At 38.6% G+C, this 19,784-nt stretch overlaps 2 protein-coding genes across 4 annotated transcripts in view; one reads left to right on the forward strand and one right to left on the reverse strand.

Moving 5' to 3' along the window:
• Positions 1 to 16,406, reverse strand: part of mipol1 (mirror-image polydactyly 1) — a 225,614-nt gene extending 209,208 nt beyond the window's left edge. Inside the window, exons 1-2 of one of the 3 annotated variants that reach the window (XM_052031773.1) lie at positions 16,317 to 16,406; positions 15,695 to 15,712 (exon numbers count right to left, since the gene is read on the reverse strand). In XM_052031773.1, the coding sequence (XP_051887733.1) occupies positions 15,695 to 15,705 (11 nt within the window). In that variant the 5' untranslated portion in view covers positions 15,706 to 15,712; positions 16,317 to 16,406. Of the gene's footprint in view, positions 1 to 10,535; positions 10,708 to 15,694; positions 15,713 to 16,316 lie in introns of those variants that run through there. The other 2 variants (XM_052033337.1, XM_052032565.1) reach the window with 2 other exon arrangements.
• Positions 10,776 to 19,784, forward strand: part of slc25a21 (solute carrier family 25 member 21) — a 349,901-nt gene continuing 340,892 nt past the window's right edge. The window contains exon 1 of the mRNA XM_052038253.1: positions 10,776 to 11,030. The gene's annotated coding sequence lies outside the window, so the exon portion shown is untranslated. The remainder of the gene's footprint in view (positions 11,031 to 19,784) is intronic.

The raw sequence follows: 19,784 nt of genomic DNA on the forward strand, positions 1-19,784 counted from the left end.
ACGTCTACGTCTTATCTTCAGACAACGGTGGTTGTTGAAGAAGCCCTTGCTCATGTTTCACCTTATGGCTTGCGGAACTGAACTTTAAGAACCATTCCAGAACTGGGAGTTTTGGACTTTGTCACACACACACACACAGAGTTTAGTTTTGGGGTTAACATTCAAGGTTTAACATTTTTGAATTCTAACATACTAACATTTTTACTTTTATTTTACGTATTGTCATAAGTAGTGATTAATAAAATAGTTTTTAACACTGAATCATGCTCAGTGTGGTTCTTTTGTTGCTGGTTCGTGACACTAATCTTCACTTCAAATTGTTGTAACAAAATACATTCTGAATTGCTGAATAGAAGCTCAGCAAAAAAGCATTAATAACTATGAAACTAAACTGTTTCCAAACTAACAATAAATTTGAAAAATATTCATTTTTACAAAAAATGCAATGTACTTTCAAAGATACATGCACAAACCTGCCAGAAAAGCTCATGTGCAAAGCATATGAACAGCACTGTTAGCCTTTGTGCTCCTGCATATCACCCACCTAGTAGTCTTAACCTTCACCCTCCCCATACCCGGCTCCTCCATCTGCCTTGGTTTTGTCTTCCTCCATCCATCATCCACCTGCCTGACTCCTAACTTCATCCCCTCCCTAACCAGGCTTGATTTGCCCATTATCCTTCACCCCTCATCAGTCCACTAATCACCCACTAGCCCCCCATCTCATCACTACCCCTCTCCTCTTTGAACTTGATATCTTCCCTCTTAGTCCCAATGCCAGGTTTCAACCTGAAATATTGATAATTCCTTTCTCCCCCATATTTGTTTTTCCAGTAGATGGTTTATTGCTCCAGATATGAACAGTATTGTTTTGCTCAACGCCTCCATCCAGCATTTTCTTGATCTCCTAGAACAAGGTAAACTATAAATACGTTTTTATAAATAAGTTTGGAAGCAATTTTCTTTCACAGTTAATGGTTTTCTGCTGAGCTGCTGTTCAGCAATTTAGAACATGTATTCTCAACACTGGTGACCCACAAGGCTGCATCCTCAGCCTCCTACTCTACTCCCACACTCATGACTACATGGTGAGACTTTGTTCTAACTCTGTCTACAAGTTTGCAGATGATACCACTGTAGTGGGCCGTATCTCAAATGATGATGAGTCAAGTACAGGAAAGAGAGAGAGAGCTTAGTGACGGTGTCGTGACAACAACCTTTCCCTCAATGTTAGCAAAACTAAAGAGCTGGTCATTGACTTCAGGAAGAGGAGCGGTGCAATGCTGCTATTTATATGAATGGTGCCGAGGTTGAGAGGGCGGAGAGCTTAAAGTTCCTAGGAGTGGATATCAATAGCCTATCCTGGTCCAACCACATAGACGTCATGGCCAAGAAAGCTCACCAGTGCCTCTACTTCCTCAGGAGGTTAAAGAAATTTGGCATATCCCCATTGATCCTCACCAATTTTTAATCAATGCACCACAGAAAGCATCCTATCCAGATGCAGCATGGCTTGGTTTGGCAACTGCTCTGCCCGTGACTGCAACAAAGTACAAAGGGTTGTGGACACAGCTCAGCACATCACAGAAACCAGCCTCCCTTCCACGGACACTCTATACTTCATGCTGCCTCAGTAAAGCAGCCAGCACAATCAAAGACCACAGCCACCCCAGATATTCTCTCTTCTCCCATCCAGCAGGGACACAAAAGCCTGAAAGCACGTACCACCAGGCTCAAGGGAAGCTTCTACCCTGCTGTTATGAGACTATTGAATGGTTCCCTAGTACAATAAGATAGACCTTTAACCTCACAATATACCTCATTATGACCTTGCACCTTATTGTCTACTTGTACTGTACTTTCTCTGTTGCTGTTACAATTTATTCTGCATTGTTATTGTTTTACCTTATACTGTGTAATGAATTGATCTGTATGAATGGTATGCGAGATGAGTTTTTCATTGTACCTTGGTACGTGTGATAATAATAAACCAATTCCAAATTAGAGGATTACAGCTTCTAAAGATGACCATTCATCATCAATAAGCTTATCTGGTTCACAGTAAAAATGTGCTTCAGTGAAATCAGGGTCCATAAAGTGCCACTTAAATAATACATTGTGGCAATCACCGAGTCATGGCTCTATGATGGATGTGATTGGGAACTGAATGTCCAGGGGTACACAGTGTATAGGAAGGATAGGCGGGTAGGCAGAGGGGGAGGCGTGGCCATGGTTAGTAGTGATATAAAATCAATAGAAAGGAAGGACATTGGGTCAGAGGAGGTGGAATCCTTATGGGAGGAGCTAAGAAATAGCAAGGGTAAAAGGACAATAGTAGCAGTCATATATAGGCCCCCTAATAGCAGTCAGCAAGTGGACGATAAGTTGCAGTTTGAGATAGAAAAGGCATGCCAGAGTGACAATGTGAAGATAATTATGGGTGATTTTAACATGAAGGTAGACTGGGAAATCCAGCAAGGCGGTAGAACTCAGGAGAGTGAGTTTGTGGAATGTCTAAGGGACGCTTTTCTGGAGCAACTTGTTGAAGAGCCCACCAGGGGATCGGCTGTTTTGGATTGGGTGCTGTGTAATGAACTGGAGGTGATTAGGGAACTAAAGGTAAAGGAACCACTGGGAACCAGTGATCACAATATGATTGAGTTCAGTTTCAAGTTTGAGAAGAAGCTGATGACTGGTGTATCGATATTTCAGTGGAACAAAGGAAATTACAATGGTATGAGAGAAGAGTTGGCCCAAATTGATTGGAAGAGTAAGCTGGCTGGAGGGACGGCGGAGGAGAAATGGAAGGACTTTCTACAGGAAATAAGGAAAATGCAGGATAGATATATTCCAAGAAAAAAAAAAGGTTTTGAGTGGAAAAAAGGCACAAATGTGGATAACAAGAGAGGTGAAGGCTAAAATAAAAGCAAAAGGGGCGGCGTACAAAGAAACAAAAATTAGTGGGAAAACAGAAGACTGGGAAGCTTTTAAAAACCTGCAGAGAGAAACTAAGAAGGTCATTAGGAAAGAAAAGATGAATTATGAAAGGAAGTTGGCGGATAACATTCGAAAGGATACTAAGAGTTTTTTTTAAATAATGAGTAAAAGAGAGACACGGGTTGATATAGGACTAATTGATAACGGTGCAGGAGATATTATAATGGACAATAGAGAGATGGCAGAGGAATTGAATGAATATTTTGTATCAGTCTTCACCGTGGAGGACATCAGCAATGTGCTGGTTAGTCAGGAGTCTCACGAAATGGAACTGAGTTCAGTTAAGATTATTAGGGAGAAGGTGCTAGGAAAACTAAATGGGCTAAAGACTGTTAAGTCTCCCGGACCGGATGAGGTGCATCCCCAGGTTCTGAAGGAGGTGGCTTTAGAGATAGCTGAGGCATTGGCGATAATTTTCCAGGAATTGATAGATTCCGGCATGGTTCCGGAGGACTGGAGGGTCGCAAATCTAGTTCCGTTGTATAAGAAAGGTGGGAGGCAGCATAAAGGAAATTACAGACCTATTAGTCTGACGTCAGTGGTGGGGAAAATTATTGGAATCTATCCTCAAGGATGGGGTTACGGAATACCTAGAGGCGCAAGGCAAGATAGGTCCTAGCCAACATGATTTTGTGAAGGGAAGATCCTGCCTGACCAACCTATTGGAGTTTTTTGAAGAAATCACAGGTAGGGTAGATAAGAGAGAGGCAGTAGATGTTGTGTATTTAGACTTTCAAAAGGCCTTCGAATAAGGTGCCTCACAAGAGACTGATTAATAAGATGAGAGGTCATGGAATTACGGGTAGGATAACAGAATGGGTGGAGCATTGGCTGGTTGGCAGGAAGCAAAGAGTGGAAATAAAAGGATCTCATTCTGGTTGGCTACCGGTTACTAGTGGTGTGCCGCAGGGGTCAGTGTTGGGGCCGCTCCTTTTTACCTTGTACGTTAACGATTTGGATGATGGAATAAATGGTTTCGTGGCTAAGTTTGCAGATGACACCAAGATAGGTGGAGGAGTAGGGAGTATTGAGGAGATAGGAAGGTTGCAGAGAGACCTAGACAGTTTAGGAGAATGGGCAAGGAAATGGCAGATGAGATTCAATGTTGAGAAATGTGCAGTTGTACACTTTGGAAGCAGAAATAAGCGGGCAGATTATTATCTAGAAGGAGAGAAAATTCAAAGTACAGAAGTACAAAGGGACTTGGGGGTACTCGTGCAGGATACCTTAAAGGTTAACCACCAGGTCAGATCGGTGGTAAAGAAAGCGAATGCTATGTTGGCATTCATTTCGAGAGGTATAGTGTATAAAAGTAAGGAAGTGTTGATGAGGCTCTACGGGGCACTAGTGAGGCCTCATTTGGAATATTGTGCACCGTTTTGGGCCCCACATCTTAGGAAGGATGTGCTGACGTTGGAGAGGGTTCAGAGGAGATTTACGAGGATGATTCCAGGAATGAAAGGGCTTACGTATGAGGAGCGTTTGTCAGCTCTTGGACTGTACTCACTGGAGTACAGAAGAATGAGAGGGGACCTCATAGCGACATTTAAAATATTGATAGGAAAGGATAGAGTAGATGTGGCTAGGCTGTTTCCCTTGGTGGGTGAGTCCAGGACCAGAGGGCACAATCTTAGAATTAGAGGGTACATTTTCAAAACAGAGATGAGGAGAAATTTCTTTAGCCAGAGGGTGGTGAATTTGTGGAACTCCTTGCCACGTACAGCAGTGGAGGCCAGATCAGTGGGGGCATTCAAGGAGGAGATAGATAGATATCTAAACAGTCAGGGTATCAAGGGATATGGGGATAAGGCCGGAAATTGGGATTAGAATAGTTTTTTTTGTTTCCCCCCTCCATTCCCCATTTCTCATTTCTTTTTTCCCTTTTCCTTGGAGGAGACTTGATGGGCCGAATGGCCTGCTTCTGCTCCCTTGTCTTGTGAGCACCTAAAAAGATGAAAGCTTGAATAAAGATGATATTTTGATCCATTTTTTGCTCTCATTTTCATTTTGAAAATTTTAATTTTCATGTATAATTTTTTTCTTCAATATATTCCAAACCCCAGAGGTTGCAAGTAACTCCATACATAGAATAGATATTGAAATATATTAATGTCTATTTTTCAATGATCTCGACATTTAACAAAAAAATGAAACAAAAATTAAGAGCAGCCACCATGGAGCAAATAGAAAGTCTATTTGTAGAGATTCAGATAAATGTTTTGTGCCCCGATTGTACAATAAAAGGCTAAAAGAGTAAAACACAGTCACAATGTATTCACTATTCTGAAAATGGAAAAACCCTTTGCAATAAAATCTTCAAAAATGTGTAAAACCAAATTTGTTTAAGTAGCAATACAGGCCACTCTTACAATATGTACCCTAGTAGACAGCTCCACCTTGAGGTCTGACGAACTCAAAAGATTATGTGAATCCTCTCAAATTTATTTGAAGTTTTCCAAATTTAAAAGACATTTTAAAACCACAACAGTTATAAAGTACTAACTTATAAGGCAAAGAACAACTAAATTCTAAAGGGAACTAGCATTCAATAGATTAAAAAACAAGTAACTTATTGGAAGTACCAAATTATGAAAATAATTCCCAATTTTTTTTTAAAAAGAGGTGAGCAGAAAGGGAGCTAGTTAAATAACAATATTGGAAATAAGCTGCTGAAAGACTTCTTAAAAGTTGAAGTCTGAATTTTGAAGCTCTCATTTATTGTCCAACTCCCAAAATCAAGTGGTCCAATGCAAATAGTCCCTCACAAAAATTAGATAAATGTACACGTTAAAGTAAGATTCGCCAGAAAATAAACAACTTTCTAGCACTAAATTGCCCAGCTGGAAATTGGTTCATGTGTTTAAAGATATATACCTGAAGATATTAGTTAGAAATATTAGAAATGAATTTTCTGGCTATTTCTCCCTCCTGATTTACACCCAGATATTGCCTCCGTGGAAAATGCATTGTACTCAGTAGAGTAGGGAGGTTCTTGACATAATGCAGAAGGCACTGCATCTGTATGGGATATTTAAAAACAAAGAAAAACAGGAAACTATAGACTAGTTGGCCTAACAACATTGAAAAATGATCAAATCTATTGTAAATGATGTGGTAACATGACATATAGAAAATATCAGTAGGATCAGACAGTCAGCATGGATTTCCTGAAGGGAAATTGTGTTTGAAAAATCAACTGGAGTTTTTTGAGAATATAACAAGTAGAGTATATAATGGAAAACCAATGGACAGTGCATGCTGATTTTGGGGCCTTGATGCAATATAACATGGATAATAGTGAAATTATTCACTTCAGTAGCAGAAACATAGAAGATTTAGTTGGTGATATGCTGGGAAATATTTATGTACAAAGGGACCTGGGTGTCCTTGTACAGCAGTTACTGAAAGCAAACAGTTAGGGTGGCTAATATCATAGCAAAAGGGTTTGACAACAAGAACAACAATGTCATTACACAGGGCTCTGGTGAGACTGCACCTGGAAAAGAGTGCAATTTTGGTTTCCCAGTCAAAAAAATGGAGACATTTGCCATAAATGAAGTGTATTGAACAATTCTGGTGAATCTTCCTGGGATGGCAGGACTGTCAACTGAAGAGATTGGCTTGACTTGGCCTGTATTCACCACACTTCAGAAGAACAAGAGGAGAACTCATTGAAATGTTCAAGGCGTGGCAGGCTGGACTGTTTTTGTTCCCGCCCCCCCCCCACTCGGAGGGTGGCTAACCTGTGGATTTCTCTACCACAGATGGCTGTGGATGCCAAATCCCTGAATAGACATTAAAAGGAGATAGAAAGATAGATACATAGAAAGCATCCTGTCCTATCTGGATGCATTACAGCTTGGTGTGGCAACTGCTCTGCCCGGGACTGCAAGAAACTGCAGAGAGTTGTGGATGCAGCTCAGCACATCACGGAAACCAGCCTCCCCTCTGTGGACTCTCAATACTTCTAGCCGCCTCAGTAAAGCAAACAGCATAATCAAAGACCCCACCCACCCCAGACATTCTCTCCTCTCCCATTACGTAGAAGATACAAAAGCCTGAAAGCATGTACCACCAGACTCAAGGACAGCTTCTATCTGTTACAAGACTATTGAACGATTCCCTAGTATGATGAGATGGACTCTTGACCTCACAATCTACCTTGTTATGACCTTGCACCTTTTCATCTATCTGCACTGCACTTTGTTGCTGTGACACTTCACTGTGCATTCTGTATTGTTTTACCTTGTACTACCTCAAAGCACGGGGTAATGAATTGATCTGTATGAATGGTACAATGAAAAACTTGTCTTGCATACCTTGGTACAAGTGACAATAATAAACCAATTCCAGATAGCTAATGCAAAATACATCAAGTATAGGGAGAGGGAGGGAATATGGCATTGAACAGAGGAGCAGTATGATCACATTGAATAGTCGAGAAAGTTCAAATGACTTACTCCTGCTTTTTTTTAAAAAAAATGTTTCTATGTATTTCTGTAAGGAGTAGGATGAACAAGCTCTCATCTTCCTTACATATGAATACAAGGACAGAAATAGGTCATTCTGCCCCCAGGTCAGCACTGCAATTGAATAAGATCATGGCTGATATGATGGTAACCTCAACATTCCCAATCCACTCATAGTAACCTTTCAAACCTATCAAGTACCCATGCATCCTTGCCTTAAAAATAGCCAAAGACTTGGCTTACACCATCATTTCAGAAAGAGTTCCAAAGATTTAGTTGTCAGAAGAAAAATTGCCCCGTTTGCTTTCAACATTGATATCAGGCATTGAATTCCAGCTATTGCTCAAGCTGAATCTGATGACCTACCCCAAAGGATCCTATCCATCATCAAAACAGCTCTACCTTCTTCCGCAACAGGAAACATCCTCTGCATATCCGTGCTGCCAAGACCCGCCAGCACCTTACAAGTCCCTTCTCACTCTTCTAAACTTCACCAGATTCACTCTAGCCAGTCTAACTTTTCTTCATAAAACAGCCCAATTAATCCAGTAAACCTTCTTTGAACTGCTTCCAAGGAGCTAACAAGGACAACATTACTGTATGCATGTACCCTATATCATGGAAGCCTCCTTTTGTACTTTCTACTTTAATATTCATTTCCTCTACCAATAAATATTGCTAGCTTTGATACTTAATTAATATTATTGTCCACTAGCCTTTTGTGAATTTTGTACTCTGATATCCAGATCCTTCTGCATTCTCTCACCATGTAGACAATGTTTCTTTTTGATTTTTCCTGCCAAAATTGATAATTGCAATATTTTCCCACATTGTACCCCATTTGCCAGATTTTTTCCCATTCACTCAATCTATATCACTTTGTTGCCTCCTTATGACTTCTTCACAACTTGCTTACTTCATAACCTACCTACCTTGCATTATCAGCAAATTTACCAACCAAACCTTCAGTGTTTTCATACAAGTCATTTATATAAATTGTGAAGTGTCCAGGCTCCAGACTGATCCACGTGGCACAGCACTCGCCAACCATAAAAGAGATCCATTAATGCCCATCCCAAATCCTTTGGGAGCCAGCCAGTCTTCTACTCATTCAATACACTACCTCCTACGCAATATGCTTTTATTTTCTGCAATAGCCTTTGATGGAGCACCTTGGCAAATGCCTTCTGGAAAACCAAGTACAGGACATCCACTGGTTCCTATTTATTCACAGTATGTTACTTCTTCAAATAATCCAATAAATCAGTCAAATACGATTTCCTTTACACAAAGCCACTTTGACTTTGTCTAATTGCCTTGTATTTTTCTAAGTAATGTATCATCCTACTGGTGTGTCTCTGGAATGTGTATCAGATCCTACTTGAATTTTATTTTGTATTCTCAGCTCCTCCATTTGCTACTGAATGCTATGTGTATTCAGATATAGTTTTCAGTTTTGTCTTTTTATTTTTTTCAACCTCTAGCCTTATATGGTTTACTTTTAGATATGTACTTTCTATCCCTATCACAGTCTTATCATTTCCCACATTAATATTTTACAAAAGGGCAATAATTCAAGGTATCTTTACCTCCCAAAAAATGAAGATACTGCTAATTATTTGGGAGATAACCACAAGGTACATTTTGAACTCTTTTCTTGAACACTAATGACTAATTTGTCACATTGGACAATTCCAAAGAATCTTACAGCAGTTTGCTGTACACTGAAAGGTTACCTACTAATATTCACACCATGACCAGAGAGTTTTCTCTCAATTGCCTCTACCTGAGTGGCTGACAACTCAATTCAGGTATTATGTACCCCTGGTATCAAATTCTCCTTTTTCAGCCACATGCTCAAGCTGAATCTGATGAACCACTGAAGATCCCATCCATGATCAAAATTGTCCACATCCACATTTTGTGTACCTCAATCCCATAAACATGGTCTATCTCATTATTTCATTGGCAAACTCCCAAGCTCTCTTTGGCATAAACATTAACTTATCTATAATTCAGCTATTATCATATACAGAGTAATCCCCTTGCCCACCACAACAGATCATGCATTATCATCTTTTCAAATCCTGGCATGGCCTCAAACCCCACCTACTTCATAGACAAGTATGACCTCCAGAATTTGGTACAAACAATGGTGTTATACCATTGTATATTATAACCCATATCAATGCAAATAGTCAAATACACAACTACTGCAGTTTATCAGGCAGTGGAGTATTTCAAACAGCTGCAATTTCATGCTTCATATGCATATTTAGTTTTTACTCAATTAGCAATGCATACACATTGCAATTCCAGGCCAAATGTTCCTCCAATCATACCAGAAAATGGATAAAATGAGGCAGTAAAAACCATTTAAACTATTTTTAATGTCAGTCCAAAATGACAATAAATCATCCTTAATCATTTCAGTGTAAAGTAATTAAACAAGTGCTTGCACTGATGGTAGTGTTAAGAAAATGAACAACATCACAGGAACACAAGCCGCTGTTATCTCCAGTTTTCATACTTTCATACCATCAACGTTTCCTGTCAGGACTTCTTCAAGACTGAAGATAGGAAAAGGGGAAGCCCAATATATAACAGGGAAAAGCAGAGCAGTGATAGGTGGACGAAAGCGGGGAGACAGGGTGGGTCTTTTGTCCACCTATCTGCTTTTCCCTGCTATATATTGGGCTTCCCCTTTTCCTATCTTCAGTCCTGACCTGAAACGTTGACCGCCTGCTTTTCTCCACGGATACTGCCTGGCCTGCCGAGTTCTTCCAGTGTCATCGTGTTTTTCATCTAGATTCCAGCATCTACACTCCTTTGTTTCTCTAGATATTAAGGATGCTGCAGTAAGTCAGATTTACTTCAGAATTCAATCAGAGGACGGCTTTAAGTATCCAAATTCTTCTCTTCGCTTAAAGGATTATTGACTGGTTCCACGTAACGACAGCAACACAGACAGTTGCTATCATCCGATATCCACAACACAAAATTCTTCTTCTCCTTGTCCCCTTCCCCCACATTAAACAACATTCAAATCAAGGTCAATCGCCTACTTACTTTTCGCTGATTTGAAGCTTTAAAAGAGAAACTTCATGGTTACAATGCACCCCAAACTTGTGTGAGAGTAACGTTCATTCACCCACCCTGAAACCCAAACCTGCTTCAACCTCCGGCGTCCAACCGACCTGCATTCAAATACAGCTCGAGGCCGAGCTGAGCAGAGCTTCCGGGTCACGAGACACCGTCACCTGCCGCCTCACTTCTGGAACAGTCGTCGAGCGGTTGGAAGATTTTCAGTCGTATTGCTCGCTGTCACAGTTGATATTGTAAATGGAAGCAGTTTAGATTGATTAAAGCGAGATATATGAGAGGCGCCGGCCAATATTACGTCTTTATTTTGTTGGCCACCATGTCCATAATTACTCGGATTTAATTTCTGGCGGAAAGCTCCAAGTCTCAAGACGTGTGCATATCGTCACCTCCAGCTCTCACAAATTAACGCTGACAAACTAGATTTAATCGTACAGGTAGGAAGGGCAGGAAGCACAACAGGTAAGTTAGAGTAGCGACAAGAGTTCTGGACCATTGACTCAGAGACATGAGTTTGAATCCCACCATGACAGCTAGGGAATTTAAAATTCAAGTAATTAAAGCAATCTGAAATTTGAATAAAAGCTTGCCTTGTAATGATAACCATGAAAATACCAGATTGTTGTAAAAATCTATTTGGTTCGTTAGTGTCCTTACAGGAAGGAAGTCTTGCCTAGTGGGTTTTTACTCCCTCAATTTTAAGGGGAAATTATGGGTGTACAATAAATGCTGCCCCTGATGCCCCTGTCCTGTGAAAGGATAATCTTAAAAAAAGTTTGTATTTGTAACAGGGAAATGGGCTGACGTAGCACCAGTAAAAAAATCTTTTTCAGCATTTTCTATTTCTCTTCTACATACATTTTTCTGCCATAGCTCAGGAAGATTACAAAACACAGAGGCTGGACATCTGGAATAAATGCAGGATAAAGTGGAAATGTTTGGTTCAGGTAGCTTCTTTAGAGAGAAAAGCAGGGTTCCATTTTCAACACAACTTCATCAGAAAATATATCTGTTTTAAATAATTACAGAAGCAGGGAAAGAAAAGTGAGGGACATCTAAAAATAATAGGTATGGGAGATTTAAAAAACAGACTTACTGCTGCAGAATGCATTTCAGTGTCCTAGGATTTGCGTAATGTAGGATGGCTGATTTGCAGACAATAAGATGCTTTGAACAGCAATCTGTTAATCTGTTTTAAGATTGTCCCTTGGGGGATAAGTTTTATTGAGGGTATTAAGTAATCAAAGAGATGATGAAGCAAGGCAAGGGAGGATAATGATTGACTGAGAAACAAAGGATTGCTCCAGAGGAGGTGTAAATGCAATAGTGAAATAATTAACAATAATTGCTGTCCAAACAAAAAAGGGGAACAATGGTTTTATTTGGAAATTGTTGGACTCAGTATCGAATCCAGATGGCTGTAAAATGCCTGATTGAAAACTGTTCTACTGTACAGGGACCCAAGGAAGCAGTGGGACAGAAATTTAAAATGACAGGCAACCAAAAGCATGTGTTTCTTGTGGAATGGACAGAGATGCTCTGCAATGCAATCACTCATTCTCGATTTGGTCTCATCAGTTTGGAGGAGATTATATTGTGACCTGCGAATACTAGAATACAAATTGGAAAAGAAACAAAAGTTAATTTGTCTTCATTTATTTTGTGTACATTGGAAAGGCTATTTGGATAGTGGGAATGGAGGAAGTAAAGGGGAAGGTAATATAAGAGAAGTAATATGAGTTCTGTTCTTGCACACAATGTCATGGGAAAGGCTGTTGGGAGTGATTGGTCAGGGTGTCATGACAGAATGGTCCCTTAGGAATGCTGAAAGCAGAGGGGAAGGGCAGTTGTGTTTAGCACTTCCATCACAATGAAAATGGTAGAAATGGCACAGAATGATCTACTGCACAAAGAGATTGGTGTGGGGAACAAAAACACCTCATCATAGCTTTCAGGGGAGAAAAGGGCTAAACCAGAAGTAAAGGGTGTGAATGACGGTTCTCTCATACACAGAAGGTGATCCTAATTTGAGGGGGATAAAAAAAGAATACTTATATGAAGCATATTATAGAAGCTGATGTTTTCGGAACTGGTACAACAGAGAACAAAAAAACTGAGTGAAAACACCCTTAAAAGGAAGCAGAGAAGGGGGACTGGTAATCTAGATAGCTGTGGGAATCAACAGATTTAAAGCTTCTGCTGGTTGACAGTGTTTTCCCAAATATGGAGGTGGAGAAGTCAAGGAAGGGTCAGAAATGGTTTATTGTGAAATACCAAGGCAGGAAATGAATGACATAAACACACCACTTTAAGCTGCCTGGGCTGATATTTTGGAAGCAGCAGGATTTCTTCCAACAATTTAAATGTACACATTTGTATTGATTTCAACAGCACGTGGTATTGTTCATCGGCTGGACATATTGAATGTAAAGACTGTTGAAACTTTCAAATCTCACTTAACTTGATTCTTATTCTTTATTATCAATATTTATAGGATATTATCTATAAACTTGGTTTTAATTCCAGGATTATTACAGGCTGTTCTGATAAGATTTGAACTCATGTCACCAGATCATCAGTCCAAACTTCTGTTATACCAGTCCAATATCTATTTAAGTATTCAGGTACCAAAGACTAATATCCTTAATTAGTTCATACATAAGTTCATGTTTTAATTCCTTCGAAGCTTGAGCTCTTCCATTGGGAACAATGAAAGACCAAACTGAATCGTACAGGTTCCAAACTGCAAAATCAAATATAAAATCTTAAAATCAGAGCACTGAATTGAGAGCACATCAATTTGTCCTTGCATTAGAATCCATGACAGATGAGTTCCCTGGATGTTTGGAAGTCGTTTAACAATCATGTTTAAATATTAATGTATAGATTTTGTTAAAACATAAACAATAGATTTTTTTTAATTGTACGTGTTCTTGAATAATTGTTGAATTTTAGGAATATATCTTAAATGTTTGCATGAAGATAAATGTTTTGCTCCTGACCAATGTCTATAATTTGAGGGAGGGAAAATGATAATTTAATTGAGGTGAAAACTTATTGTGTTGCTGTACTTGAGTGGAAAAATTCTAAATCAGATTTTTAAATTTGCCTTTCAGAAACTGATGGATCAGTCATATGGGGTGTATGAGATCATAAGTGTAGATGGAATAAATTGTGAGAAGCTATTCCCATTAGCAATGGTTCATTGACCAGATTCAAAGTGGTGGGTAAAACAGGTGGGGGGAATGTGAGGGAAAACATTTTTTATGATGTAAAGTGACTGAAAACTGGATTGAAACAGGTTTTTCAAAGGGGAAGTGGATAGGTATATGAAAAAAAATAATTTAGAGGGATATGAGGAATGAGCAGAAGAATGGGATTGCTCAACAAAGATGGCATAGACAGCTAATAATAAACTAGAAGAACTAACAACTCTATGATTCATCCTTGGAAGAAGCAACAAGTTGCAGTTTTATTTTCAAATTTCTTTAAGAGCTATGATATTCACCATGCAGCCATTATATTCTTTAGCATTACCTTTCTACCTTGGTAAACAAAGAAAAACATATAAATTCTTTAAAATATTGTAAAATTATCTCCCACTTTAGAGTCATTGAGTAATACAGTATGGAAACAGGTTCTTCAGACCATTGAGACTGCACTGACAATCAAGCACCCATTTTCATTAATTCTACACTAATCCCATTTTATTCTCCTCACATTCCCATCAACTCTGCCTAGATTTTACCATTCATCTACACACTTGGGGGAACTTACAGTGGCTGATTAACTGACCAACATGCATGTCTTTGGGATGTCAGAGGTAACGGGTGCACAGGGAGGAAAACCACATTGTCACAGGGAGAACGTGCAAACTCCACACAGGCAGCACCAGAAGTCAGGATTGAACCCTAATTACTGGACCTATGAAGCAGCAACTCAACTTGCTGTTCCACTGCACTACCCAAAATGAAACACCACATGCAAGTCTTTATTAGAAGATCTGAACCCACAAAGGTCTATCCAATGACGCTTGTGCATATGCATATTTTAAGCTCATCCCAGGCCCCCAGTTTTTGCCATATAAGTGGGGTGGATTCCTTAGTTGCTACCATGTACCTGGAAATCTGAATCTTGAGTCATCATCTTGTTCAGTTCCAAAATGCTGCAATGATAGGCAAGCATACATGAATCCTTCAGCTTAGATATTTGATAAACCAGGAATTGAATGGTTACTGCAGTCATATGGGAATAAATGAATGAGAATAATCAGAGCACCCATGATTTTATTAGATGATGGAGCAGTCTTGAGGGCTTGAGTAGTCAATTCCTGCTCCTGATTCATGTGTTTTTATGTTCCTGTGTCTTTAAACTGGATAAGGGCAGATGCAAGCATCTTTTGCAGTTTTTGTTCCACATAAGAATGCTGTGTGATTAACTCTTCACTTGAGACATAATTGTAAACCAGTCTTGGATGTCCTGACATCTTATAAAATGATCAACAACAGGGTTTTAAGGTTCTATCACCAAGAAAATTTCACAATTTAACATGCAAGTCAAGCACAAACACATCAACCTCTGAATATTTTTGTGAAACAATGAAAATATAAAATTAATTGTTGAGATATAAATATCTTTTTTTAAAATTTTAGATCTCAGTAAGACAAGATACAAGCATTTTAAACTAATTGAAAAGTGCTTTATTTCTTATTTCTGTGCATAATCTTTTTACCTCTTGCCTTTGTTTTTATTATTTTTGAATTAAGCTAATTTTATTTGTTACTTTTTCAAAAGCATTCTTTAGTTTTGTCACAGGATTTCTTTTGAATATTTAATAATATGCAATATCTTGATTATTTTTAAAAAACTAAACTGTCACAAATATTTATAGAATTCCGCCATATGTATACTTTAGTTTGTAAAATAACATGCAGTTTAGCAGGATCAAAACTTATGTTATCACAAGATCCTTTATATGACCCAATAGATTATCTGATCACTCTGAACAATATTTACATACACCATGTATTCAAATCTGATTTATATAAAAAGGAAATAACTTCCACTCATGAAGGCATAATGTATCTTTTATGTACAGATTGGGCAGCAGTGATTCCTGCACTTACTGTATTTCCATGATGTATCTGTAAAAAAAAGAAATAAATTGCAATCTAATTTGTAAAACAATTATTGTTTACTATAAGCAACAACCTCAGCAAAATATATATTATTCCCTCTGAAATGGGACCTTGTCTTAATTTATGAAAAATCTGAAATCGGCCTTTGTATTTACACTTTTCTGTCTTGTGGTTTGTAATATTGCATCGTGAGGAGAAAAAATACTGAATCAGTAGTTTCCCATCGTGTTTTGGAGGTTTCACTGCCATGCACTACTTGGTAATTAAATCTACCATTGTCTTTTTTTTAAAGAACGGGTTTAAGTTACTCACTTAGCATGTTTTTCTTTTAATGGGCCAAAATTAACAAGAGGGATCCTGGTTGAAATAATTCAGATAATAATCATCGCAGTTCAAAGGAACAGTAGATAAGAGCCTGAAAACAAAGTATAACCAACCTTATGTTAAAATAATTCAAAATTAATTTTTCATATTACCTCAATTGATAATATTATTCCTTCCATTGTGATGTGTTTATAGTTAATTGGAGGTTTATTTAGGACTGAGATCATGCTTGATCTAGCCCTTGCCTTAAGTTTGCTCTTCTTGCTACTTCCATGGCCACACCTACCTTTTGTGGTAACGCAATTCCAGTCAATATTGAGGCATGTCGGATCTGGTTATTTTCCAATCCACAGGTTCTTTCAGGAGTCCAGGAATGAGTTGAAAACAACTTGGTGCTTCAAAGTTTTATTGGAAAGTTTAAAACAAAGAAACAGTCACAGCGCACAAGGCACTAGCTTTGATGAGCCGAGACAAAGGGAACAAAAGATGAGCTCAGGCCAGGGGGGAGAAGAGCAAAGAGAGTGATTAACAAAAAGCGACATTTTATACCTGAGATAAGAGATGCTCTTTAGCTAACAATAGTCCAATCAGGAAACCTATTAGATACGTGTGGCCAAACCAACCAATGAAAAAACCACATATTCACCTGGTGGATGAACCAATAAGCTAGTAAGCGGCCATTCCTTGTGCTGCCACTTGTACATGTTTAAAAAAACTAATTAAAACAGTCGAATCCAACAGGCGTCTCTGCTGCAGCTATTCCATTGAAGCAGATTGGTCCCTGACTGGCAACAGGGCCTCATAGAGTGGGTCCTGAAACCCTCCCCCTTCTGCTCTGATGGTCTATAGACAGCTTGTACTGTCAAAGGTGTAGTTAACTGTTCCTAAATGATTCTGTTGATCAGAAATATTTATTAGAAATGGATATGTATTTAGTTTGGAAAAAAAATAACCAATTTTTAACAAAATAATTAAAATATATTTAATTTAAACACATTTATCTGATGTAATTTAAATATGATTAAAATAAAGAAAAAACACCATCTCTAATCTGAAACATGAAAGTTCATTGAACTTCACAAGTTCAATCAGAAAGTTGATAAAAGATTACTGTGTATATGAGCTGCAAATCATACGCATAAAAGTGAAACCATAAATCTAATGCCTCAGATTATGAATCTGCATAAAGAAAAGTAGAATCTCGTTTGTTAATCTTTACTACAGGGAGGGGTTGAAATCCAAGTCCATTCATGTTTTTGGAATTGCCTAAGCTACTTTAGTTCATGAAGATAATCCTGGGAAAGTCTATTCTGTGCAGAGCTGAATTTTCCACATAGAATAATTGTACAACTTTCAGACCAAATGGACTGTATTCACTGAGGAAACACTGAAACTTCTGGGCACCATGTATTGCTTTTTGCAAGCTATTACACTGAGCTTTGAGAAAGGGGAAGAGATTTGATATGTTTAAGCTTGTTCCCTGAAATAGAATTAAAATGTACAGAATTTGCTTGAACTCAAGATTCCTCAATTTGACCTGCCTGCAATGGTCATGGTCAATTGCAATAAGAGGTCTGAAGGATTATTGGAATTCACATTCCAAGAAATAGTCACCCTGCATGCAGAGCAGAATTGGCAAAGAGGGAAGGGAGACAAGTTGTCTATGTGGGAAGATCGAATTGGAAGCAGCATAGTAATTGTCTGAAAGTTTGACAAGTGGGCATTCCATAAATTGTCAATGACATCAGCTGGGAAAAGGCCAACCAGCCAGACAACTACCACACTGTGGAGCAAATGGGTGCAGTAGAAATATACAGTAAATTCATGTACTGTAAATTCAGAAGCGTTGGGGTAATGGGTTTCTGGAGTCTCAGCAGTGGATTTGTAAATTTTCTATTGCATGGATGTCCCAGAAAGTTGATTCCCTTGCACATTCAGGGTAAGACATGTCATGGAACATATGCAAATATTTTGAACAGTCAGAAGTCACAGTTCACTGAAATCACTAATATAAAGAACAAATTGAGTTGCACCCATCCTATTCATTTCTTTGAAGTCTTTACTACTGCATCTACCTCAACAGTAAGAGCAAGGAGATGCATTCTTCTTGTGTGCACCCAATGCTTAAGAGGGGCACTCAGTCACCAATGCTCACGGGTGCTCATTTTGGTTTTGCCGGCATCACTGGGCCACAAGTGTGGACTAAAGAGCTGAATTCCAGAACTGAAGTGAAAGTGACAGCGCTTGACCTTAAGGTGTCATTTGGTGTGGATCAAGAAGAACTGATCTATTATATTCATCTACTAAGAGATCGTGAGATCTAAAGATTTTTTTTATATTTTATTATTCTTTATGATTATCTATGCCATGATTGTTCTCTTGATCTCTTTGTATTACATGTACAATCATCGATGTTATATATTAATCTGTATTAATTTGGAAACTAATAAAAAGATTGAAAAAGAAAGAAAAGAACTGATCAAATTGAAATCAATAAGAATCAAGGGGAAAAAGTCACTATTGAGTGGGATCATACTTCACACAAAGGAGGATTGTTGCAGTTGTTAGAGATTTGTCATCTCATTCCTGGATAATGCAAGTGTTCCTTGGGGTCATGTTCTGGATATTTTTAGCATTTTCTATTTTCATTATTGTAAATAGATACGTTTTAGGCACTATTTTGCTCCCTTTCAAACCTGCCAGCATCAACTGATGTTTGACTCTTCTCCATGAGAACTACTATTCAGTTCCTCCTTCCTTGTGGTTGAACATACCATCACCTCTCAAATGTATGTACATCTTAAGATACCTCCTCCTGAATCAAGTTTACGTCTCCTAGTGCAAAGATATAGCTAAGTTTATGATAAAAGTAAACCTCTGTACCCTGATACTCTTTGTTTTTCTTGATCTCTTTGTATTCTTCGACACAATTGGCTTAACCATCCTCTTCCATCTGTACTATTATTAAGCTGATTGCAGCCCAATGTACCTAATTATTCACTATTATATGTATTTGCAACCAGTGAACCAGCTTCAATGTATTCTCTATCTGCTATAACATACTTAGATCTAGAGTCCCCCAAGATCTATCCTTGACCTTATTCTATTTCAATTCTATTATTCTGTTTCATGATGTCAGGTTCCATGCATATGTTGATGACACCAAAGTCTACCTTATCACCATTGCTCTTAACTGCTCTTATTTGGCAGCATAATTGTCAAAAGTCCAGTCCTGAGTGAACAACAATATTTTCCAGTTAAACTTTGTGAAGATTACACCCACTGGCTGCAGATTCTATTCTCTCACCACCCATTCTGTTCTCTATTCTGTCACTGTCAGAACAGATTGTTTGCATTCTTTATGTTCCATTTGTTGCAAATGCACTCTCTGAAAATAATTAGTTACCTCTTAAATAAATGCAAGTCGATGCCCTACATTATCGTTAGGAACTTAAGAAAGTTTTTCACTGAATAAAATCCTATCTGGATGCATCATGGCTTGGTATGGCAACTGCTCTGCCCATGACCTCATGAAACTGCGGGGAGTTGTGGACACAGCTCAACATATCATGGAAACCAGCATTCCCTCCATGGACTCTGTCTACACTTCTTGCTTGGTAGCCAACATAATCAAAGACCCAACCCACCCTGGACATTCTCTCTTCTCCCCCCTCCCATCAGGCAGAAGATACAAAAGCCTGAAACCACGTACCACCAGGCTCCAGGATAGCTTCTATTCCGCCGTTATAAGACT

The sequence above is a fragment of the Pristis pectinata genome, chromosome 1 (genome assembly GCF_009764475.1).
Source record: "Pristis pectinata isolate sPriPec2 chromosome 1, sPriPec2.1.pri, whole genome shotgun sequence".
NCBI classification, from domain to species: domain Eukaryota; kingdom Metazoa; phylum Chordata; class Chondrichthyes; order Rhinopristiformes; family Pristidae; genus Pristis; species Pristis pectinata.